This window comes from Podarcis melisellensis (assembly GCF_964234715.1).
Source record: "Podarcis melisellensis genome assembly, chromosome: 10".
NCBI lineage: Eukaryota > Metazoa > Chordata > Lepidosauria > Squamata > Lacertidae > Podarcis > Podarcis melisellensis.
Genome location: NC_138542.1, coordinates 17,970,617 through 17,996,987, shown reverse-complemented (window position 1 = coordinate 17,996,987; position 26,371 = coordinate 17,970,617). Strand labels below are relative to the sequence as shown.

The following is a 26,371-nucleotide window of genomic DNA, read 5'->3' as shown; positions in this document are numbered from 1 at the left end:
GTGTTCTTGAAGACTAGGCCTACAGACCCCATCCTCTGCCTGCCGCTATTGATCAGGCTGTTAAGCCTGGCACTGGCACTTTCTGCAAAGAGGCTCCCTGATGAATTCAGACTCTGTTAGAGAAAGAGAACACCACATGAGTTGTGCTCTCTTGTCAGAACTATCAAACAACCACATCTGTCTGAGCAAAGGCTAGCAATCCTCCTCAGCCATCCAGCAATCTTTGCCTACTTGGCTTGGAGACAGTGGTCCTGTCAGGGCAGGGCTTTGAGGCAGGAGTCTCTGAGGGCCCGACTCAGAGAAAATGACAAAGAGGATTCCCAGTCACAGCAAGACTGGTTTGCCACATGTTGAGGGAAATCCAGTAAATAACATAGCCATCTAAAGAGTGGCTCTACACCACCTCTGTAAGTCCATGAAGTCCAACGTGTAAAAATTACCCATCTGCACCACTGCTTGTGAAATAGAGAATGCTCAAGGGAGTGCTTTCAGGAACAGATCTGTAAACAAGGAGACCACAGTGCTGGTATTCTTCTGGCTATTCAACTCTCAAGGAAACCCGAGCAATTTCTCAAATTGTTTTGTTGTTTATGCACACACATTCATACTCACACACAGAACTGCAAGCATTTTGCAATCTGGGTGTTGTTGGGTTTTTTTGTGCATCTTCCCCTCTCTCCTGCATAGATCTGTTTGTCAGTCCCTGTACTTGGGCCATCGAGGGTCATAACTGGACATTATGAAAGTCACGCATCTCCAGACATGAGGGAGGCTGATTAGCACAGACTTTAGCACCAACAGATAAAAATATGTTACTGTTCCTGGTGACCTCCAGATGATGTTGGATTTCAATTTCCTTAATCCCTGGTCATCAGCTATGCTGGGAAAAGCTGATTCAACTTGTGATCTATCAACATCTGGAGGACATTACACTGGCTATCCCCGATCTAAGTTGACCAATTCTCCATTCATGCAATAGAGAACCCCTCTGCGTACATGAAGCATTACCCTCCACAGAAAAGGAAGCCACTGCACAAAGAGAGCTTAGGATCACACTTATAAGATAACAAATGTACCAAACTTTATGAATTCAGCCAAAATAGAATGGTTCCCAGTGCGGCCAAATGGCATGCACACTTGGGTCTTAGAGGACCTTCAAGATAAATTCCTACAGTTGTGGGGCAATCTGTCATCTCTTCCCCATACCATATGAACTTGGTACATCCCTTGAATTGTCAAGAGAATTCCAGCATGCTCTTGACTGAATTCTAAGAGCCACAAAGCCCAACCTAGAGATATATGAAGCAACAAATACTATTGCTCTTCCTTCTCTCCTCCAACAAGAACCACAGAGACTCTCCAAGTTGGGACTGTAACTCCCTTCAGCCCCAGCCAGTATGACCAGTGATCATGGGAGTTGTAGTCCAACAACATCTCAACAGCCACAGGTTCTCCACCTCTGCCTTAAAGTATCCCAGGTCGCCTCTGCCTGTTGAAGAGAAACCAAAGACTTGAACCAATGACTGAGAAGAAAGGTGTTGGATATGCTCATAGAAAGTTTCCCCAATAAATTCTGCTGTCATGCCACTGAAAATATGTTTTGTATTCCACGTCCCTTTTCTCTTTATTGTTTACTTCAACATCTCCCCCTTCTTTCCATGGAAGCATCTTCCTAGTTACCAGAGGCAAGGTAAAACCACCACAATATAAGGGTATTTATTCATTTAGAGTGTAAGGACAATGTACGGGTATTTATTCATTTAGAGTATAAGGACAATGTAAGGGTATTTATTCATTTAGATTGGCTGGGGAAATCCAGTCAGATGGGCTGGGTACAAATAATAAAATTATTATTAGCTTCATTTTTATTATTATTATGAATCAGTAGCAGTCATATCCTGCTTCAGGTGGCTAAATGGTTCGGGTAGGCTTCCCTTGCAGCAAACAAATCATTTCTCTTGAAAAGACTTTGCATTTTTTAAAAAGCAATATTCACTGCAAACCTTCTCAGTGTGGACTGAGATTTTCTGACCCTTTCTATGAGGACATATGAAAGTCAAACGACCACATCAACTAGGATGTAGACCAACTCCTACACCATCCTAAATCCAGAAGTCAGTCTTTACCTTACTTTGACAATTTTTTGTCCTTTTCAGCTTGGCAGTAGCCTTTCAAAAGCATGTCCCATGAAGGAGGCAGAGCTGAACTTCCTTTGAAAATTAACAAGCACTCCAAATGTATTTCTGGCTGAGGCAAGGCATATGGTAGGCCATGCTGCTGAGGAAACTTGTCAGTCGGCAGTTTTACAGCACACGTGTATAGCATTCACTGGTAAATGACCCAATTCTAAAAGAAGATTCATTATTAATCACAAAAGGAAGTAGATTTCCTAATTTATAAATGCCAAGGACTGCACGCTTGTTCTTAACAGCTTTCCTCCCATGGAAATTATAGAGCTGAGAACTCAAATTTGCTAAATCCACACATTTGTCATGAGGCAATACATGAGACCGGTGCGCAAATATTGTAGCTAAATGAATAAAACATGATTTATTTTCATTCTCTTAGATGAAGATTCTAGTTTGTGTGCTTTGTACTCATTATAAAAATCAACATAATTGTTGATATGGGCAGGGACTTTTATCTTCCTGCACTCATTGTGAAAACAGTATATGAGGTGCTGCGAGGTTAAGGCGTGTCAAGAATGGTAACGCTTAAGATGCCTACAATGAGTTCAGCCATGTAGCTGACGTGAATAGAATTGATCTGGCTATGCAGTCGAAGAATGAAGAAACATCAGGGATGAGGGAACCTGTGACCCCTCAAATGTTGTCCAACTCCAGCTCCTATCAACACCAGCCAGCAAGGCCAATGGTTAGGTATGATGGGTTCTGTAGCCCAGAAACATCACATCATCCTATGTTGGGCTTGTGTCTTTGCCTGCCTGTTTGAGAGTCCAGCTCGTAAGTCCGCACAATAACCAAAGTTCATCTCCAGTGTCAGATCAAGCCTACTGCTGATGCTAGCAGTGAAATTTTACCTACAGTTAATGCACACAAACACACACTAACATTTTTAATGGCCTAAAGTGGTATTTCGAGGTGAACTTGTAGGCTCCTGCTGAGGGAAAACTTACATAGGGGTATGCAATGTAGCCACAGACAGCACTTTGGACAAGCAGAACAACTTCCACTTAAACTATAGTAAAGATTCCTAAAATTGTATCCATACATATAAACTAGCATATGCACATTTTATGCAAATCTGCACCCCCTATCTTCTTTTTGTGTGACATGCAGAGCTCTTTTGGGTCAATACAAACTTCCTTGCCATACCAGCTCTTATTTTTGATGTTGTTCATGACAGCCATTTTGTGGTGGCACCCATGACGATTTCATCAATAAATGAGTACCGGCACCTCATTCCCACCCCCACAAGAGAAACAAACTTCACTGGCAATATTATTAATTAAGTAACTAATTAACCAATTAATTAATTTATAGTCCACCTTTTTTCCCTGACAGGAACTCAAGGTGGCTTACAGATAAAATAATACATATCCCCCATATGATTACCTCTAATATACTGCAAAAAAAAAAAAAGATTAGAAGCTCATCTCCCCCCCCATGACCCCTGAATTTTTGAATTTTTTTGATATTGATGCTGCATTTTATGTTGTATTTTATGCTGTTTATGCTGTTTTTAAGTCACATTTTAATCAATGTTTTATATTTGCTGTTAGCTGCCCTGAGTCCGGTTTTTAAACCAGGAAGGGCAGGATAAAAATAAAAATTTATCATCATCATCATCAAGTGACTAATGAACCACCCAAAATAGTTATTGGGAGCATTCAGACTGGAGGCTCAAAAGGTGTTCAGGGGTTCTTCAGATTCATATTCCTTCTGAAACAATATGATTTTGGTTCCATGAGACAGGCTTTCCCCATCAGAAAGTTGCCTAGGAAATGGTGGAAATTCCAGTCTGCTAAGATAAGCCAAATTCTATTCCTTCATGAAATAAGGAAATTGACATGATTTTGTTCTCTTGCCCTTTCAAAATTCTGCTTTCCATCAACTGTTGTTTTAAACATGGCTCATTTAGTGGGAGGCAAAAGACCCACTACAACCCCGTGCAGCGCTGATTAAATAAAGTATATAAAATAAGTCTCTTCCTAGAAGCTGTGTTTGCTCCAGAGAGAATCTGAAAGGTTAGTGTGCCTTGAGGAAAGCATTTACATTACTGAGGACTAAAGGCAGAAAGCAATTTCATAGCTGGAGGGAACCCTGAAGTCAGTGGAGTCTGCTGACAGAGACAGCCTTGGGGACTTGACAATGTCTTTATCAGGCTCGAGTCAGCATTTTCTGCCCAAAGGGGAAGTCAGAATCACACCAGCAGGAGGACAAGTGGCGAAAGAGAGCCTGAGGAACTGGAGCAGTTGTCTGTAGAATCAAACTCTGAAGTAGAAGAAATCTAAATATCCAGTGCCAAGCCAAGCCAAGAACTATTAATGTTCTGATGGTACTGAAGAATCAGGGCTTAGAAACCTAGGTATAGGCACTCCTTGTCACTGAGATCAGCAGTGCATCCTAGAAAGTGATGTTTTCAGGAGGAGCATCCCTAAACTATGGATGCGCTCCTTCAAGGGAACTGCAACCCTATTCAAAACAGGCTATTTCATCAAATCTTGGAAGTGGCAACCACCTATTCAGAGAACCTGGATCCTATCTAAATTCATACTCAATTCATTGGTCCATATCCATTCCACTTCCACCTCCAGGCACGACCATCATTGTCTCTGCAGACCCTCCAACTGTTCCTATTCTCCAGCGACAGTTCCATATTTACAGAAGCTGTCTCGGTTTCTGATTTGACCCTGGAATGTTCCGCTTTTCCTTAGGAGAGCCCTATTTTCATTTGAGAAATGTCGGAGGGTATGGAGTCACGTGACCTCTGAGCCAAGCAGATACATAAGTATAAAGCAGATAAGTAAGTATAAAAGTTGTAAGTACACAAACTTTAAAAGACATCTGGAGGCAGCCATGTATAGAGAAGTATTTAAAGTTTTATTATGTTGTATTTTTGAAGGTGCATGGTGCAGGCCACACACATCTACTCAGAAGTAAGCACCGTTGAGTTCAATGGTGGGTACATGATTGCAGTCCTACTGCCTGTCTGCAGTCGTAACTCCACTTACCTGTAGTAAGCACCATTGAATTCAATAGGATTTATGTCTGAGTAGACATGGTTAGGACTGTGCGGTAAGTCCCATACTACCCTAGTTTTCTGTGCATTGTAAGTTATAATCCGTGAACCTATTAAACGGCAATATACAGTTGATCTATAAGTTCAACCTTGTTAAAACAAGACGATTTATACCCTTTGTGGCCACAGACAGTTTGATCCACTACCTTGTTAAAAGAAGGCAATTTACATCCTTTGGGATCACTGGTCCTAAAGTTTGGCTTGCATCCAAGGCACTTTGGTTTAAACAGGTTGTGGATCAGGCTCCTAATAGCACTGACAATCAATAAGATTCAACTGGCCCCAGTGCATTTTATATATATATAGCTGAAATGCCCATCATGTGATAAATTTCACAATAAATACCATGTGCAATAAACAAATGCACTCGGTTTAAGTAAATTGGCTCATTAAATGTGCATTTGCCTGACTGTAAGGTAGGTAGAAATCCACTGCTTTGCAAGAATGATAGCTGAAGTTGTCTTATCTAGCTACTCAGTTATATTTGGAATAGAATTTTCTGCAAGTGGGATCTAAATATGTTACGTTCTCTCTCTTTCTCTCTCTCCCACACATATGTAAAAATGATCCTTTTCAAGAGTTCTGCCAGCCTAGCCTAGCTCCATGCATGAAGCCAGCCAGTCAGTAAATACACTTTTCTGATTTTCTTTCCCAAATACCAGTAAACATTCAGGGTCATTGAGCATTTTTTCAATCATCATTGGGGTGATCATATTAGGGGAAGGAGCGTAGATCAGTGATAGAGCATCTGCTTTGCATGCAGAAGGTATCAAGTTCAATCCCTAAAATCTCTAAGCACTGCTGGGAGAGCTCCCTGCCTGAATCCCTGGAGAGTTGCTCTCAGTCAGGAAAGACAATATTGAATAATAATAATAATAATAATAATAATAATAATAATTTATTATTTATACCCTGCCCATCTGGCTGGGCTTCCCCAGCCACTCTGGGCGGCTTCCAAAAAATATTAAAATACTGTAATACATCAAACATTAAAAGCTTCCCTAAACAGGGCTGCCTTCAGATGTCTTCTAAAAGTCTGGTAGTTGTTGTTCTCTTTGACATCTGGTGGTAGGGCATTCCACAAGGTGGGCACCACTACCAAGAAGGCCCTCTGCCTGGTTCCCTGTAACTTGGCTTCTCGCAGTGAGGGAACCGCCAAAGGCCCTCGGTGCTGGACCTCAGTGTCCAGGTAGAATGATGGGGATGGAGACGCTCCTTCAGGTATACTGGACCGAGGACGTTTAGGGCTTTAAAGGTCAGCACCAACACTTTGAATTGTGCTCGGAAACGTACTGGGAGCCAATGTAGGTCTTTCAAGACCGGTGTTATATGGTCTTGGCGGCCGCTCCCAGTCACCAGCTGCCACGTTCTGGATTAGTTGTAGTTTCCGGGTCACCTTCAAAGGTAGCCCCAAGATCCACCAATGGTCTGACTCAGTATAAGGCTGCTTCATGCATTTTTTTTATGAGTAAGCCCATTTAATTAATGAGACATATGCAGAATTGCACTCTAGGGATGGGGGAGAGGATGAAGACTTAAAAACAAACAAACCACGAACAAGTATGGAATTGTGGAGATTGGGAAAATGATAAAGCGAGAAAAACAAAAAACTGACCGATTCATCTATCTCTATGCTGAGTAGACATGTATAAGGTTGCAATGCCCATGGCCCATGCTATCCCCACTTCTGGAAACATCCAGTCCCTGAGTATTTTACTAGAAGGAGCAATTGCTCTTGACGAGGGGTCAGCAAACTTTTTCAGCAGGGGGCCGGTCCCCTGTCCCTCAGACTTTGTGGGGGGCCAGACTATATTTTGAAGGGGGAGATGAATGAATTCCTATGCCCCTCAAATAACCCAGAGATGTATTTTAAATAAAAACACACATTCTACTCATGTAAAAACATGCTGATTCCTGGCCCATCCATGGGCCGATTTAGAAGGCGATTGGGCCGGATCCGGCCCCCGGGCCTTAGTTTGCCTACCAATGCTCTTGACCCCAGACTGCTGTTGGCAATCTGCTTCTTCGGGGGTTGTCAAGAGCGGGTCATTGTTTGGAAAGATTACTGGACAGCTGAGATGTTGACGGTATAACCAATTAAGGATTGCAATATGAAGCACACTTTTTGAAAGTTAGCCCCTACTGAACAAGGTACTTATTTGTGGCTGAGCCTACATCAGATTGTATTTCAATTGCCAAGTAACATAAAAAAACAGAAACAAAGTGAACTGATTCCTTATCACAGGAGACCCCTCTTTGTTCCAGAAGTGGAGAACCTGTGGCCCTCCAGATGTTATTGGAACTCCAACTCCTATCAGCCCCAGTCAGAATGGCCAGTGGTTTGGGATGATGGGAGCAGTAATCTAGCATGTGGGGGCCAGGGGTTCTCCACCTCTATTCTAAGGAGCTCGGGGGAGCATGAGCAGAATTATTTGATTTTATCATTACAACTTTACGATGACCATGACTTGTCAAACACCACTCAGTGGAGCAGCTTAATGGTTGAGGCGCAATCTGAGCAATACCTCTGATTCAGAGCTGAGCAAAGTGAATCTCCTAATTATCTACAACACACAAATTGTAGCAGAGTAATAACCTTAATGAAGCTTAATGAACCACAGAAATAAGTGCAAGTATAATAAAAAGGCAATGTCCAAAGCTCACATCTTAAGACTGGATTGGATTTCCAGAGGTATGTGTGTTATTAGCTTAATTCCTCAAAGGCAGGGATGGGGAACTGGTAGCCCTCTAGAAGTTCTTGAGGACCTGTGGACATTGTTGGACTACAACTTCCATCACCCCTGACCATCGGCCATGCTAGCTTGGGCTGATGGGAGTTGGACTCAACAGAATCTGGAGGGCCACAGATTAACCACCACTCCCCAAAGTCGTAGGATAAAAGTCAATAGACTACCATTAAGTCAACTGGTTCACATAATATGGAATGCATGTTTCATATTGGTATTGGGTATTGATTATTAGTGTGTCATTCCTTTTTTTAAAAAAAAACAAAAACCCACACCTCTAAGTAATCATACCATCAGAAATTGTAGCAATTGATAACTCATACACAAATTGAGAAGAAGGTATGGAGAGAAAAGCAGACAGAGGCATATATTTCAGTAATATCCCATAAACCCGGACATTTTTTAATTAATAGAGCACCATGTCTGCACATCACATCTAAACAGAGTATAGGCAGAAAAGCAACTATACAACTGGAAATACAGCAGAGCTGATTCAGTCAATCCTTTGGGGGACGGATGATTACATTCAAATAAACCTGAAAACAGTAATTTAAAATGCATTCACAGGGATAGTAGCACTGAATGGTAGCTGTACACAGAACCTAGAATTTATCAGGGGGGCAAAATGCCTGGAAACAAAGGATTTGTTCCTCTTAACTACAAAGATTCCAGACTGGAACTGCATCCCAAAACTGTCCCTTGCTTCTTCTTCCTTCCTTTCTTTTTTAAAAAACATGTTTTATATTAAAGATTTCTTGCTTCTTTTGTGTTCCTCTTCCTGTTTTCTTTTCAGCAGAGATTTATAGTTTAGGTGCGGACCCAAGACCACAGAAAAGCAGAGGAACCGATTCCAGCTTCTGAGCCAAAGACCACAGCTTTGCCTTTGCACCCAAGAAAGAGCTAGATGGCCTCTTGCCAGGGAGCAATAGAAAGAAAAGAGCAGATATGGTAAAGGTGTTTTATCACTGTAGCGGCTGGAAACGGGAAGCTATTATATGCATTACTGTTGGTAGCACACTGATAATTACTGCAAAGTAGTCTCTGAGGAACAATCATTTGTAAATACTTACACTGTTCTTTTTGTTATTGTTTATCATGGGCCTGTTATACTACGAACCAAAGCTATACGATGCCTGTTTGGTCTGTCAGGAAATACGTAGTGATAAATGAAGCCTTTAAAGGTTTGCACCCCTTTATTTGATACTTATATAGTATTTTTTTAATTTGGGGGAGGGGGGAAATAGCCAACTCAAAATCCAGCTTTGATTTTAGACCATGACTATGGCATTTCACTAAAAATATATATTTGCACGAGTCTGCTTCTGGGATAAAAGCCCACACTCACTGTAGCTCCTAGTCCAGCTTTTATCAAATAACAACACCTTCCCATTTCATTTGTTCTGTCAAAGGACCCCTGAGCACCTGCTGCAGAACTTTTCCATAATGGGGAGGATTTGGGGTGATATTATAGCTCAGGGTAGCCACCACAGTGCCCTTAATATGTCATTGGATTATAAGTGCCTTCATCCACAGTCAGCACAACCAATGGTCAGTGATGATGGGAGCTGTGGGTCTACAATATCTGAAGGGTTGTTCTAGAGACACATTCCATTCAACTCTATTCAAGTAGTGGACAGGTTTGTTGGGCTCCGCCACTGGCCCATGTGTAGAGATGGTAACACACCCAGTACCAATTTCTGATATTGGTAGGGAAGCTGACTTTCAGAAAAGCTTGTTCGCCATTACTGCATGCAAAGGTGGACAATGTAATATCCAGCACTACACAGAATAATTTGGACAGCTTTTCTGCTAACCCCATCATTCTCTGGAACACAGTTTCAAAACCACAGTCCTGACTAATCCACCTTGATCAGATGTACCTGAACATTTGATCTTACCTAATTAACCAACGCGTATTAATTGAATATTGATTCATCATGCAATGGTGGAACACCGTTTAAAGAAACGTTTTATTTATTGTTCTTATTTGTGAATAAATTTTGTTTTAAAAAGAAGACACGAAATAATAAAACATTAATCAAATGCTCATAAGAATTACGAAAAAGAAAAATTTATATTTTTTTTACAAAAGTGAGGAGTTATCCAGCATAAAACAGAGACGTGGGTGGCGCTGTGGGTTAAACCACAGAGCCTAGGACTTGCCGATCAGAAGGTCAGCAGTTCGAATCCCCACGACGGGATGAGCTCCCGTTGTTCGGTCCCTGCTCCTGCCCACCTAGCAGTTCGAAAGCACATCAAAGTGCAAGTAGATAAATAGGTATCGCTCCGGCGGGAAGGTAAACGGCGTTTCTGTGCGCTGCTCTGGTTCGCCAGAAGCGGCTTAGTCGTGCTGGCCACATGACCCAGAAACTGTACGCCGGCTCCCTTGGCCAATAAAGTGAGATAAATAAGAAAGCGCAACCCCAGAGTGGGCCACGACTGGACCTAATGGTCAGGGGTCCCTTTCAGTGGCATAGCGTGGGGGGTGCAGGGGGGCCCGGCCGCACCGGGCGCAACATCTGGGGGTTAGGGGGCGCAAATCCACGGGTTAGGGGGCACAAATTACTTGCCTTGCCCCGCGTGCTGACAACCCACGCTACGCCACGGGTCCCTTTACCTTTTCCTTTATAGCATAAAACAGTCCCTGCCCCCAACATGCTGTTTGACTCCGGTTCCCATCAATCCCAAGCAGAATGGTGAATTATCAGGCATAACTTGGAGGCAGTAGTTCTCTGAATATTAGTTTTGGGGAATCACAGATAAGGAGAAAGCTGTTGCACCCGGGTTCTCCTTATGTTTCTTCTCACAGGCATCTGGTTGGCCACTGTGAAACAACATGCTGGACTAGAGGGGCCTTTGCAGAAGAGGTCTCTGGTATTTTAATGATGACACTATTGTCCAAAACAACTGGATGTTTATTTTATATTAATCACAAACATTATGAAGCAACACCTGTGTCTTCTCTTTTGATACTTTTTAGTATTCTTTAAGAGGAATGGCTTAAGTTTCAGAAACACGTTGTGTAGAAGCTCTGAGGAAACAGTGCAAGGAGCATTCTGTTTTATTTTGCTCCTCTTAAGTAAGAGTAGCCAAATGAGCTAAACTGTACAACTGAAAATAACAATGTGCAGTGACTTACACTTAGATGAAGCTGGTTTGTCCAGTGTCCAATGATTTTGTATTCTGCGGTTCTGTTAGTTAGCTGATATTGAAAGATATCGTAGCGCCCAGGTGCATCTCCATTCTCATTGAAAATAACAGGTGTTCCAGCACTGCCTGTAAGAGATTGTAACACAAGGATTTCAGGTTTCTGTGTTGTCGTTTTTAAATTACGGCATAATGTGCTGAAAATCAATTGTGGTTGGAAAACAAGGCTTAGCAGTAATGTGATCACCATGGTAGCTCTACCACAAATCCACAACTTTCCAAGTTACAAACACTTTTCTTATGGTTTAAGGAAGAGGTTTCTACAGCGGACATGTCTTGCAGGGGAAAGTAATGCACATGAATTATGACAACTATGACTACACATGGCCGAAGCGGATTTGCATCACTTCCAGCAATACTGAAAAGAGAAAAAGAAAAGGGAAGAAACATGAAAAGCACTCCATCGTTCAGAAAAGAGAAGCAGATTTATCTAGTCACACTACTGGCTAAATCCTTTTGCTCTCTGGCAGATTGGCTTGGAGTTCAGATCAGTAAAGATTCACTGGGTTGCTAGCTGTGTTAAACAATTTCCTATCCAGTAAGGGACAAGGTGTGGGACGCGGGTGGCGCTGTGGGTTAAACCACAGAGCCTAGGGCTTGCCGATCAGAAGGTCGGCAGTTCAAATCCCCACAATGGGGTGAGCTCCCGTTGCTCGGTCCCTGCTCCTGCCAACCTAGCAGTTAGAAAGTACAAAGTGCAAGTAGATAAATAGATACCGCTCTGGCGGGAAGGTAAACGGCATTTCCGTGCGCTGCTCTGGTTTGCCAGAAGTGGTTTAGTCATGCTGGCAACATCTCGGTTAATAAAGCGAGATGAGCGCCACAACCCCAGAGTCGGCCACGACTGGATCTAATGGTCAGGGGTCCCTTTACCTTTTAAGGGACAAGGAACACTAAAACTTCATTAATGAGTGACTTGGGGCGACCCCAAAATCCCCCTCCACAAAAAACCCCACTTTGTTTCTTTTTGTCAAACCAGTGCTCTTGAAACAGACATGTAATTTTACAGTCTTATCGAAAAGAATAAGGCAACATCACTCAGTGACAGTAGGGTAAGGTGGGGCAAGGCAGGTGTAAGAAGTCCTTGCCTGGTGAGCAGAGAGTCCCATTTCTCCTCCAATTCTTTCTCTGGAAACAGCTCCCAGAGGCTGGAGGGTTGGGCAAGGCAGGTGGGGAAAGCCCTTGCCTGGTGGCTAGCAGAGTCACATTCCCCTCACCTGATAAGAACAGGTACCACCATCATTTTCTCTAAGTACCATGTGATAATACCACCATCATTTTCTCAATGTACCATGTGATAATTTCTGTTTGACACAAAGAGGCATTTGCCTTTCAAGATATCTATAGGGGAAGAGGGAGGGAGAGAATTGCTGAAAATTACATTTCCTATAGAATTTCTCTAAATATGTCCCATAATCACTTTGAGCCTACACTCCATTAGAGCCGTAATTAGTCAAGGAAATAACGAGGAGGGGGAGAGAATAAAAGAGAGAATACCATTTACTCTGTCCACAGTCATATTTATTTAACATACATTATTAGAACTATCTCCCTAAGAAAATATTCCTCCTTCACTCCTTGTAACAAGGAAAATGGTCAAATGGAGCAGCTTCGGTAATGAACAGTCACCTATGAGGCAAATATTTCTGAAAGACTGAAGGAGCTTGAACACACATGAGAGCTCAATTTAGTGCCTATTAGCCAGAAGACATACCTAGAAAGAAACATAATGAACTAAGAATGTTCACATACGGCATAAGAAATGAAACAGGAAGCGCTTCATCCTTATGAAGACCTTTTTATTCACTTTTTATAACAACTTGTGTTTTTTATAGATCTGGGATTCGCAATTTTACATTTTCTATTTTGCTGTAGATCTGCCAGAAAGAGCCATTTTAATGCTGCTTGTATGGCTTTCCGTTGCATTTTCAATGTTATATTTTATCTCTTTAATTTTGGGGAGCCGCCCAGAGAATGCATGTTATTGGGTCGCCACGCAAATGCACTATATCAATAAATAAATTCATTTCTATAATGTCCAATTGTGAAGCTGGGGGAAATCACTGGAGAGCGTGTTGGAGATGAATGAGGGAAACTCAGTTCCAAGTTTGTATTTGGCTAGAAAACTCACTGTTCCAGTTTGCACCTAATTCTCAACCACAGTTCAACACTGTGTGAGTGAGCTGAAAAAGCCTGAGCAAAGTCCTGAGCTTGCATGCTTACTAAGACAGTGGGGAGACAGACTCCTGCAGCATTCGGTTTCACTTCATGTGAATCCTGGCTTGCGTGGCAAGGCCCTGAACCCTCCCCCTTTGTTGGAATAAGGACACTTGGCACCAGTATTTTAGGTTAATGGGCTACAAAAGGCCACAACTTTATTGGATACAGAATATGAGTGGTATTGGCTTAGGCACTGGAACCAAACCAGTTCTGTAGACCTTTAAAGCCCTAAACGACCTTGGTCCAGTACACCTGAAGGACCGTCTCCACCCCCATCGTTCTGCCTGGACACTGAGGTCCAGCACTGAGGGCCTTCTGGCGGTTCCCTCACTGCGAGAAGCCAAGTTACAGAGAACCAGGCAGAGGGCCTTCTTGGTAGTTGCACCCACCCTGTGGAACGCCCTCCCACCAGATGTCAAAGAGAAAAAACAACTACCAGACTTTTAGAAGAAATCTGAAGGCAGCCCTGTTTAGGGAAGCTTTTTAATGTTTAATAGGTTATTATATTTAAATATTTTGTTGGAAGCCACCCAGAGTGGCTGGGGAGACCCAGCCAGATGGGCGGGGTATAAATTATTATTATTATTATTATTATTATTATTATTATTATTATTATTATCCAAGTATATATGACTCCTGCCCGCCATGCAGAAAGTATCAGAAAGGTTAACCACTAGTAGGGGAGCCCTGTTGATGCACATCAACTAGGAGCTCCACCAGGGTCACTGATAGGGGTTGTGCCATGGCCCTAGGCTTTGGATGGGGCCACGCCCCCCGGGATTCCTTTAACAGAATACCCTTGAAATAGGAGGGGTAGGTGATGGCCTCTACCTCCCCTCACCACCAACGGGATACTCCAATGCCTAACCGCCAAACCTTACAATGTTGTGATGATTTGCTATGAGGTAGGTGAAAAACCAGGGGACGCGGGTAGCGCTGTGGGTTAAACCACAGAGCCTAGGACTTGCCGATCAGAAGGTCGGTGGTTTGAATCCCCGTGATGGGGTGAGCTCCCATTGCTTGGTCCCTGCTCCTGCCAGCTAGCAGTTCGAAAGCACGTCAAAGTGCAAGTAGATAAATAGGTACCGCTCCGGCGGGAAGGTAAACGGCATTTCCGTGCACTGCTCTGGTTCGCCAGAAGTGGCTTAGTCATGCTGGCCACATGACCCGGAGGCTGTACGTCGGCTCCCTCAGCCAGTAAAGCAAGATGAGTGCCAGAACCCCAGAGTCGGTCACGACTGGACCTAATGGTCAGGGGTCCCTTTACCTTTACCTTAGGTGAAAAACCAAATGGCTGGTGCCAATTTGCCAAGTGGAAAAAATTCCTACCAGGCCCCTTCAGCAGGCTACCAACTGAGGTCCATAACCAAGGTCAAAGGATTAAGAGCCTAATCTTAGGGAGGAAGGGTGGGAGAACTGTGCGAGCAGGAACCAGAGAAAGGGGGCGTGTTCCCGCCCGTAGGCTGCTTAAATGGTGCGTGCTACACCCTCTGGCCGACCAGATTGGTCGGCCTAGGGCGTGTCACGGAGAGAACTCCCTATGATGTGGGAGCTAGCCACACCCTCATGCACGGGGCGGGCTCGCGTCCAGCCCACAACTCCATTTCCCCAGGGAAGGGAAATGGCTTTGTTATTACATACAAACCAAAGATAGTAGTTTGCAACAAGTTCTGTTTAATTCATCAGAGACCACTTGCCAGGAGACACCACACTAGGGCCCTCTCATGAGACTAGGGCCCTTCAGGATTAAACCTCCTTCTGTCGTGCCTGTAAGACAGAGCTATTCCACCTGGCCTTTAATTTGAATTCAGCCTGATCTTTTATTTCCCTTCTCTTCCCTCCCCCTCCCCTTTGATGAAGATTACCCGCTCTGAGACCCCACAGCTAATTCTCCCCTGGCCTTCTCGCTGGCCCAAGTAGGACCAATTCAGTCAGCTAGCCCTGGTGATTATCTAATGCTTATTAGATGGATTTCCCCTAAACTGAATTCTGAACTTTGATTTTTATTGTTACAGTCATACAGTTGAATGCGCTTCGGGTTGAGTGTGTTTGAGTTGCACTCTGCGGCAACCCGGAAGTAACGGAGCGTGTTACTTCTGGGTTTTGCCACTCGTGCATGCGCAGATGCTCAAAATGACGCCATGTGCATGTGTGGAAGCGGCGAAACACGACCTGCGTATGCACAGACGCACCGTTGCGTTTTGCGTTCCGTTTGGGATGCGAATGGGGCTCTGGAACGGATCCTGTTCGCATCCCGAGGTACCACTGTATTGATGTTTTTATACTGTATTTTATGCTGCTTTTACAATTAAGCATTTTAAATTTGTTGTTAGCCGTCCTGAGCCTGCATAAATAAAAAAAAATATTATTATTATTATTATACTAGCTGCCTAGCTGGTGGGTTGCTGTTGTTCACTGGGAGGGCAAAGGGCAAGGCAGTGGGGAGGTTAGCACAGTGCAAATGCACTGGCAGGAGTGCCAGATTGGCTCCACTGGTGTGTTCACACTACACCTACCTCCCCACTGCTTCCCCTTTCCCCCTCCCAGTAGGCAACAACAACCCACCTTCTGGAAAAGCTCATCATTTGGTGCAAAGGTAGGACAGAAATTTAGCTAATAGATCAATGGAGCTTCCAACTCCTGCTTTGAATAGGTATAAAACCACACACTTCATTGAGACTCACTTACAGGATCACAGCTTTAGCAAACTAGAAATTGTACATGTTTTTGAGAATTACTCGGCTCCGAGAAATTTGATATAGGCAGTGGCTGATAGCAACAGACACATATTGATTTATCTGCAAAGGTGCCTAACATTAGTGCATTGGTCAGCATTCTGTAAATGTAGGTAACCTTTTTTTAGAGAGAGAGAGACAGAGACAGAGAAAAACATGTCAGACTCTATCAACAGTCTATCAGCACAGTCCAACGCTGCATTTTAATTAATATACTGCTGTTCTGCTTTGGATGCTGGATGAAAGTGTGTCGAGGTGTAACACACTGCACATCCAAAGTCTCCTACGGCAACGGCATCCCAGAGCTTCCCAAAGTCTTTCCATACATTTCAACGGCAGCAACTGTATAGCAAATTGGGATGCTGAAAATGCTGGAATCCCAAGAATCGGGACGGTAGCAGCTGGCAGGATGAGGTGGCTTGGCTTACAGGACTTCCCCATGTAGAGGTCGTTGCTGTTAACCAAGCAGGGAGGCAATGCAGAGCTCAGCACAGTGTGGAAGCAGCAGTGGAAGCATCAGATTGGCTCTGTCACTGCACCCACCAACCTACCTGCCTGCCACTGCACCCCTCTCTGTCTTGTTTATTGGCAGCAGCTTCCACATGCCAGGAGCTCGTCCTACTCTCAAGTAGGACCCTGGCAGAGACACATGCCTGACTGGCATGCTCACTCCCTCCTGGTCTTTCGTTCAGGAGCTTCAAAAGCTTTCTTCTGCCCAAGCATCACAGCGACCGATGCCAACTGACATTGGCATACTTAGGGATCCACAGAGTCTTGCATAACAGACCTCATCAACTCAGCATTTTGGCTAATCTACTTTATTTACATATAAACACTCACGGAGCACTGCAACATGGCTCCCTCTCTCTCTAGCATCAGACAGCAAAAAGAAAGAACAAAGGACAATAGTCCCACTTCACAGAACACAGTAACGCAAACATCCTGTCTCCATCACTTCCCACTCTGTGGAGTCAAAACATACACCGTCATGTGATAGACAACAATCCCATGACTGCAATCACTGAGCAGGAATTCTAACACCACATTGGGAAGTCAGGGAAGGCATGTGACACCACCACACCAGCTACTACTGGAGCAGAGAAGGTAAAAAAGGACCCCTGGATGGTTAAGTCCAGTCAAAGGTGACTATGGGGTTGCAGCGCTCATCTCACTTTCAGGCAAAGGGAGCCAGCCTTTGTCCACAGACAGCTTTCTGGGTCATGTGGCCAGCATGACTAAACCACTTCTGGCGCAACGGAACACCGTGATGGAAATCACATGAAGGTAAATGCTATTTATCTTCCCGCCTCAGTGGTACCCATTTATCTACTTGCACTGGGGTGCTTTTGAACTGCGAAGCTGGCAAGAGCTGGGACAGAGCAATGGGAGCTCACCCCCATTGCTGGGATTCGAACTGCCAACCTTCTGATTGGTAAGCTCAAGAAGCTCAGTGGTCTAGACCATAGTGCCACCCGTGTCCCATGTTGGACCAGAGAGACATGCCCACTACAGGGTACATTTGCCCTCCCTCCACTAAATCTTCCACTGCCCAAGAGACAAGTCAAGCAAAGGCCTGTATTTCAAAGGGCAAAACAAATGCTTTGCATGAAAAAATCCTGCAGTTCAGTCCTTGACATGTCTTGGAAGAATTGAGAAAGGGTTCCCTGCCTAAAGCTCTGGAGAGCTGTTGCCAGTCAGTGTAGATGATACTGGTTTAGATGGGGCAATTGCATGGGGCAGTTTCCTGCATTCTCTGTCAGAGGAAACTGTTGTAATGAGAAAGCATGCGTAAGCTGGTTCTCTCCTTGATTCCTGGTGAAAGGTACGAGCAAGTAATCAGTGTGAAATAACTTCTAAAAAGTATTAAACACAGATCAGAAATACAATTCTTTAATAGCAGTGTTCAATGGCAGTGTAGACCCCCCCCACCACCACCACTTGCAAGACATCTTCTACCAAGGAGAAATTAAATATAGACTTCTGGGCAATCACGCTAAACAATTGTTTCATGATTGTCAATTTGTCAATAAATTTAGATCAAATGAAACAAGACGCATCAAACATTTTCAAAATATTGCCCGTAGTGGTGTACTGTGTATATGTCAACTTGTATAATGCTTAGTTTCGTCAACAAAAAGGAGCACAACTTTTGTGGCATGCTGCAATGGCACACCAAGAAGCACACAGAAACACTGCTTTAACTAGCATCTGTGTGAGGCAAAGCAGGTCTCCTACATTATGCTGACCGAATCACATTCTCACTAGGAAAGGATTCTGGACAAAACTGCTGACTCCACAGCATACAGCAATCCCTTGAGATGGTCCATTTCTCCTGAGTCACTCTCAGCTCTGTCATCTCTTATTTGTACTAAGTTTGGAAACTAGCTTTGTGATGTCCTAATGGGGGAGGTGGTGCCTTTGTCCATTGCATTGTGTCATTCCATGATGTGCTTAGAAAATTCAGGGCTCTTAATGTCTGTCATTGAGTTCATCCTACTGAGAAGAAGAAGAAGAGTTTGGATTTGATATCCCGCTTTATCACTATCCTAGGGAGTCTCAAAGCGGCTAACATTCTCCTTTCCCTTCCTCCCCCACAACAAACACTCTGTGAGGTGAGTGGGGCTGAGAGACTTCAGAGAAGTGTGACTGGCCCAAGGTCACCCAGCAGCTGCGTGTGGAGGAGCGGAGACGTGAACCCGGTTCCCCAGATTACGAGTCTATTGCTCTTAACCACTACACCACACTGGCTCTCATTTATCACACTGATAAAATAAACTCCAAGTAATGAGGCCTCCAAATACTTTTAATTCTAATATTCATAATCCACACCATCAAAAAGCCAGATGCCTAGATTTAATTCAGAGAAAAGCAACTCGGTTAGGCAGGGTAACTCCTTCAAAAGTAGGCAAGAATGATTTTGGACCAGCATGTGATCCTTGAATGCTGTGCAGATCAAAATAAAAATTGCTTCAAATATGAAGCCATATTGAGAGTCTGCTGTGGTTTATAGCCTCATCTGTCATTATCATTAATTTCTATAATCAGTTTGAGTGCCAGGGATCCCCCCCCACCCCGCAAAACCTGGATTGCTTACCTTTTTAATTAGCTGTTAAACGCAGCCACAAAATTGTCTGATGTAGATAAATTAAATTACAGTGGTAGATGAAACAGAAAAAAGAAGAACGCTGATATGAATGTACAGTACTAAGGTGCCCCAAAAAGAATCTTAAAAATAAGTAAATGGATGGTTGCTAATCTGCTTCCCTCTATTGTGCATTTAACAGAGACTGATATAATAGGTTTAAACGGAAAAGGAAACTTATAAAATTTAGAGCTCACTTTAAAGACAGAATGCCAAAGAAAGAATGGTAAACAACTAAGTGGAACTAAAGCATTCTAATTAGAGACTGGTACACTGGCAGATAAAAGTGTGCTGCGTCCAGTTTCGTGATAAATGAAGCTATTATCAATGCAAACCCACAAACAGAAGAATGCTTTTCAATACGGGATTGAAAATAGAAAATGATTGTCCTCCAACAGCTATTAGAATCGGCATAGACAAAGGCAGGATCTATTATCAGAACAGTGTAAAAGAGATGCTCATTTTGACTTGGTGGCTCTAAAAGATTCTTCTAGCATAGAATTCTAGCCCGCTCTCAAATGAGTGTGCCAGACATGGCAGAAAGGTACCTGCTTGGGATCTTATTGCACAAAAATCAATACAGCTTTGCTTTAAATAATTTCCACTTCTTTTTCATTTCATTTCTTTAACAATATCTGTATACTGCTTCACTGTAAATGAAACCTCTAAGCGGTTTACAGATTTAGGATTAAGATGTAAAGTAGATGATCTATGAAACTGAAGATCTTTCCTCCGACAATGACCAGTTCTGGATTACAGACAGGGACTTTGAAAGCATACATAATATAGAAAGGGGGTTTAGTGTACTTTTTTGCCACCTGTACAACAGTATTGTGCCAGATAAATGCCATGTCAGAGAAGAGGTCTCAGATAACATCCCACCCACTCAGTTAGTCCTGATGGAGAGAAAAACCAACGCTTGACTTCAAATCCTGCTGTCCAAAGGGTCTTTGTCAATGGTTTGTTGCTTGCCACAATCACAGTTGCCCTGCATGACATTTTTTGGGACTTCCAGCATCTTGTGCAGTACAATCGCATAAATCTTTAGTTTAGGGATTAACTGATCAATCTATTTTTGTCCCAGGTCCATTTTGCATCTGCTTTTATTCTAAGTCCATTCTGTCCTATTTCTGCACACGTATAATTTTTTTTCGAGTACACAATTAAGTTCCGTGTGTGCATTTTGAAACGTGTTTTACCATTAATCCATTAATGCACCTTGATGAAGTTTTGAGCTGGAAAATGTTATCACAGAATTTGGAAACGTGTGAAATCTAAAGAATAATTAATTGCACTCAATCTTTAAAGGTAAAGGTACCCCTGACCGTTAGGTCCAGTTGCGGATGACTCTGGGGTTGCGTGCTCATCTCGTTCTATAGGCCGAGGGAGCTGGTGTTTGTCCTCAGACAGCTTCCAGGTCATGTGGCCAGCCTGACTAAGCCGCTTCTGGTGATACCAGAGCAGTGCATGGAAGTGCTGTTTACCTTCCCCCCGGAGCAGTACCTATTTATCTACTTGCACTTTGATGTGCTTTTGAGCTGCTAGGTGGGCAGGAGCTGGGACCGAACAATGGGAGCTCACCCCATTGTGGGGATTCGAACCGCCAACCTTCTGATCAGCAAGCCCTAGGGTCTGTGGTTCAGACCACAGCGCCACCCACGTCCCTATTCAATCTTTACATTAGCCCAAATTAGACCAACACAAAATGCTCCTCCATGCACGCTCAGACACAAGCCACGCTGATTTCAATGTGCTTCACTCCGACGCAACTAAGCATGCGATTGCAGTCTAAATGCTCTTATTTAAATCAATGAAAGCATTGTTCTTTATTGATTTAAATAGGGAGATAACCGGGCTTTGCACTGGAGAAAACAGCAGATAAGAGATGAACAGGAAACTTGCAGCTGGATAACTTCTTAAAGAGCAAGACAAGAGGAAAGGCAAAAGATTATGTAGAGGCAGGGCAGCCCCAACAATCACCCGGAATTGATGGCCAACGCATGGGGAGGTGACTTGAAATCCTGCACTGCCGTGATTGGAAAATCCACTTGCAAAATATGGTGCCAAGGCAAAGCCAAGAAGATGATTGTACCACCTTGGTAACCCTTAAACCCTTAAACCTCACAGCTTTGTAAGGAAGTTCCAAGTGGGCCACAATACTCTGAGTGATCACCTACCTCTAATTTTAGAGCTTGCAGGTCGGCCTTTTGACTATTCTATTGCCGAGCCACAATATATACCTTCTGTAAATTTGGATATACCTGCCCCCAAAAGACTCAAATGGTCCCCAATACTGAATGAAAATCTAACCCTCCTTCTTCAGTCAGTGGAGTTAAAGCTTATTCGCTCCGCTATTGTATCAGGCAATTCAGTAGATACGATTATGGAACGCTTTAAATTACTTTTGGAAAGATTGAAACCCCATTTAACAACAGTGATACATAGCTCCGCTACAAAGAGGGCAAAGGACGGAGCTAGCTGGTTTGACCTGGAGTGCAGGCAAACAAGGAGACAAACGAGAACAGCCTACCAGAGATACAGGAAATCAGGGACTGCCCTCCTACTTAATGCTTATATTTATCTGAGACGGTCTTACAAACAATTACTAAGGAGAAAGAAACTGGAAGCTGAAAGAGCCGCATGGCACAGTTTGGTTAAGGCATCGCACGAGAAAGATACTACTTGCTTTTGGCGAACCATATCTGGTCTACTGGACCAGGAGCGTACTAATTCCATCTGTACAGTGGAACCAATGGAGTGGTTGCGCCATTTTCAATCTTTGTTCTATGACCAGGAAGCCCAACATTACAAACTATGCATTCAATTGGAGGACCTACCTCATTGGCCACCAGTAACTGCAAAGGAAGTTGAGAATTTAATCGCACAATTAAAGAACAACAAGGCCCCAGGGAATGATTACATCCCTGCCGAACTTCTGAAGTCCAACATTGGCTGGTGGGCCCCCCTGCTGGCGTCTTTATTTTCTTGGATCGACTCAACGGGTTTACTCCCAGATGGTTGGACTGAGGCAATAATTATCCCAATCTATAAAAAAGGACCCATGACAGACCCGGCGAGTTATAGACCAATCAGCCTTCTGCCTATACCCAGCAAACTATATGCCAAACATCTTTATATCAAGCTAACTAGCTGGCTGGAAACTGAAGCTATTCTAGCGGAAGAGCAAGCGGGTTTCAGGCAAGGCAGATCCACCATAGACCATTGCTTCACCCTAGCCTATTTAATTGACAAATATGCCAAAAAATCCCGTGGGGTGTTATATGCAGCCTTTATCGATCTAAAGGCTGCTTTCGATTCAATTCCACGTGTAAGACTCTGGGATAAATTGAGCACATCAAGTATTGACAAAAGACTATTATTTCTGATCAGCTGTTTATATAAAGACACGGTGCTGCATGTAAGAACTTCGTTAAATGGCCATCTTATAGGACCAGTTCCTGTCAGTAAGGGGGTCAAGCAAGGTTGCATCCTGGCCCCAGTTCTATTCAACATCTACATCAATGATATGGTTAACTGTTTGTCATCTCCGGACTTCCACGCCCCCAAACTGGCTGACAAATCAATATCAGTGCTTTTGTATGCTGATGATGCGATACTCCTATCTCGAACAAGAATAGGCTTAAATAGGCTCATAGGTGAATTTTCAGCATACTGTAGGAGAGAGCAACTTGCAATAAACTATCAGAAAACCAAAATTATGGTTTTTGCAAGGAAACACAGACAGTACAGCTGGAGGATGGATAACCAGACAATTGAACAGGTTAAAGCCTTCAAATACCTGAGTATCGTTTTCCAGTCGACCGGGTCCTGGGATGTCCATCAAAAATGTGCCAAAGAAAAAGCAGCTCAAAGTATCAAGATGCTGTCCCGCTTCTTTTACACGAAGGGGGGCAGATACATCCCAGCAGCCCTTGAAGTTTTTCAAGCAAAACCTCTGGCGCAGTTACTGTACGGGGCACAAATCTGGACGGGGAACCACTGCTCCAGTCTTGAAACTGTTCAGTCTAAATTTCTAAGGCAGATATTCGGCGTCCCCTCCTGTGTTCCAAACGCAGCATTACGACTCGAGGCCTGCCTTCCATCTGTAGAAACTCAGACCTGGCAGAGAACATTCAACTATTGGCTTCGTCTTAATCTAAATCCACCTGGTCTACTGCCTCTAGTAATGCAAGACCCTCACAAAAGCAAGTGGTTCAAAACTGTGCATCAAAAACTCCTTACATGCGGTCTGCATTCACAGTCCCTACTATCAATGGGCCTCATTAAAGCAAAGAGTCTAATAGGCCAGCGCCTGAAAGACATTGAACGACAAAACAACCTGATTATCTTAAAGAAACTGTGCCCATGGTATACCTACTTTCCCCCTTCTCATTTTGACTCTCCAGCTTCATATTTGTTTAAACTAACCATCCCAAAATACAGACGTGCCTTTACATTGGCTAGATGGGATGTTCTTCCCTCTGCTGTACTCGAAGGTCGTTACCAAAAGACTCCATTTGAAAAACGACTTTGCCCATGTGGAGATGGTAACACGGAAACAGTGTCCCACGTCCTTCTATCTTGCCCCCTTTACAAAGACCTAAGGAACGAGATTATTACTCCACTCATTCTCTCCAACCCCGGCCGTTCACCAGACATTACACTGTATTTTCTATTATCTGATACGGATAGTCAGATAACAGAGAAGGTCGCGAGGTACATCGAGAGAGCTGCGAAATTGAGGGCCACCATCTGAGTGACAGACTTGTTCATCTGACGGACCTCCTTTTGCTTGTTCTTTTCTTCCTTTTATCCCTATTTTCACTTTTAACTCTTGTATAGCTGTGGCCTGTTGGCTTTGCTAATAAAGTTTTGATTTGATTTGAACCCTTAAACCCTCACTAGCTGCTTCTGTGTCATACTCTGATAAATCTCTGCCCTGTGTGAAATGTACATTGAGTTTGTTTGTTACTATGTATTTTTGTGTTTTTATATTGTAAACCACCCTCTGGTCCCCTGATGAAGGGTGGTATAGAAATTTAATAGATAAAAGTAAGTAAACAAAATAGAAATAATTTCAGGGTATTTATTTAATTGCTTGCATTACAGAAGAGCAAGTTGTGAAAGTATTAATAATATTCAGTTTTTCTCTTTCTACAATTATTTATTAAAGCTAAAGAATGTCTTATATTTTTATTCTTATTTTTTAAAATCCTGTTTAGGTTCATGATTAGTCTATCATGGGCTTCCTCAAACTCGGCCCTCCCGATGTTTTTGGCCTACAACTCTAGCTGATCCCTAGCTAGCAGGATCAGCGGTCAGGGATGATGGGAATTGTAGTCTCAAAACATCTGGAGGGCAACGTTTGAGGAAGCCTGGTCAATCATTACCTTCAAGGAATCACATTGACTCATCCCTACCTGCTTTGCTTCATTATCATCAATTTCTTATTTATACACCCACCCATCTGGCTGGGTTTTCCCAGCCACTCTGGGTGGATTCCAACAGAATATTAAAAATACGATAAAACATCAAACATTAAAAACTTCCCTCAACAGGGCTGCCTTCAGATGTCTTCTAAAAGTCAGATAGTTGTTCATTTCCTTGACATCTGATGGGAAGGCGTTCCACAGGGCAGGCGCCACTACCGAGAAGGCCGTCTGCCTGGTTCCTTGTAACCTCACTTCTCACAGGGAGGGAACTGCCAGAAGGCCTTCGGCGCTGGACCTCAGTATCCGGGCAGAACAATGGGGGTGGAGACGCTGCTTCAGGTACATCCTTCAGTTACACTTCAGTTGTTGTAGCATTTCCATAGCAAAGCCATGCAAAGCATGCAATCTGATCTTACAAAGGGCTGCTCAAAAATGCACTCTACTGCATTCAGTGTGGCTTACTTTAAGGTAAGAGTACATTTGACTGTATCCGTAGTATCATTACAGTAACCCTTGCACCCTTTCTGCATAATAAATTGTATTAATTCTCAACCATCAGATAGGAAACACAGAGTCTGTAGAGAAATCTCATCCATAAGCAGCAAAACCATTAAAGTTGAGATGTTGGGGTTAGCAAACTATTTACAGATTGGAAATGGAGGGATAAGAAATCATTACTATTCTTTACTGTCTTAATCCTTGGTAATTAGAGCAACTATCAATGGATTATTGTTCAGTGTAACAAGAAAACTATTTGCTGTGCTTGTTGCAGGGATATTAATACCCAAAGTCATATGCAAACTATCAATAAAGCATTTAAAAAGACATCTTAATTTGCCATGCCATGCCTTCAAAGAACTTATTAGGCCACAGGTTTAAGCTTATCAATGGAAAACATTATCCTGTCTCTGATCCAAAACGAGAGATGATGCCTTGTGGCCTTTTCTGGAATTAAGCCTTTTGAAATAATTCCGATGAAGTTAATCCCATTGGGGATGGAATATTGAAATTAGCGCAAGATTATAAAGCAGCCACCTTGTTTTTTATTTAATTTATTTCAGTATTAAAAGCTTCTGCCTTCCAAGGTGGTTCACAACAAATAAAACCATAATGTAAAACTTCTAAAAACTACAGGTGTAAGGGAGGCAGTAACTGAAAACAGTGCCAGCATACTAAAACAAAACAAATACAGTGGTACCTCAGGTTAAGAACTTAATTCGTTCTGGAGGTCTGTTCTTAACCTGAAACTGTTCTTAACCTGAAGCACCACTTTAGCTCATGGGGCCTCCTGCTGCCCCCGCGCCGCCGGAGCATGATTTCTGTTCTCATCCTTAAATTCTTAACCTGAGGTTATATTCCTGGGTTAGTGGAGTCTTTAACCTGAAGTGTATGTAACCCGAGGTACCACTATACCATAAAAAGCTGACCAGAATTTTTTTTATTAAAAAAAACATAAATTTCAGAGTTTTCTAAAAACCAACAGAGAATTCTTCCTTAAGAGTGAAACATATAACTAACGGTCAAACGATATGTTGCATACAAGAATGTACTTAAGTCCCCTGGGCTACTGCTTCTAGGAAAAGGAGTTTCCAGGAGGCAAAATGGCCCTCCCTTCCCCAAAGATCT

The 26,371-nt window shown here is 43.1% G+C and overlaps 1 protein-coding gene across 4 annotated transcripts in view; it reads right to left on the bottom strand.

The window, feature by feature from the left end:
• Positions 1 to 26,371, bottom strand: part of GRM8 (glutamate metabotropic receptor 8) — a 540,291-nt gene that overhangs the window by 73,611 nt on the left and 440,309 nt on the right. For all 4 annotated transcript variants that reach the window (XM_081928839.1, XM_081928841.1, XM_081928842.1 and 1 more), the window contains exon 8: positions 11,149 to 11,285. In XM_081928839.1, coding sequence (XP_081784965.1) covers positions 11,149 to 11,285 — 137 coding nt within the window. The remainder of the gene's footprint in view (positions 1 to 11,148; positions 11,286 to 26,371) is intronic.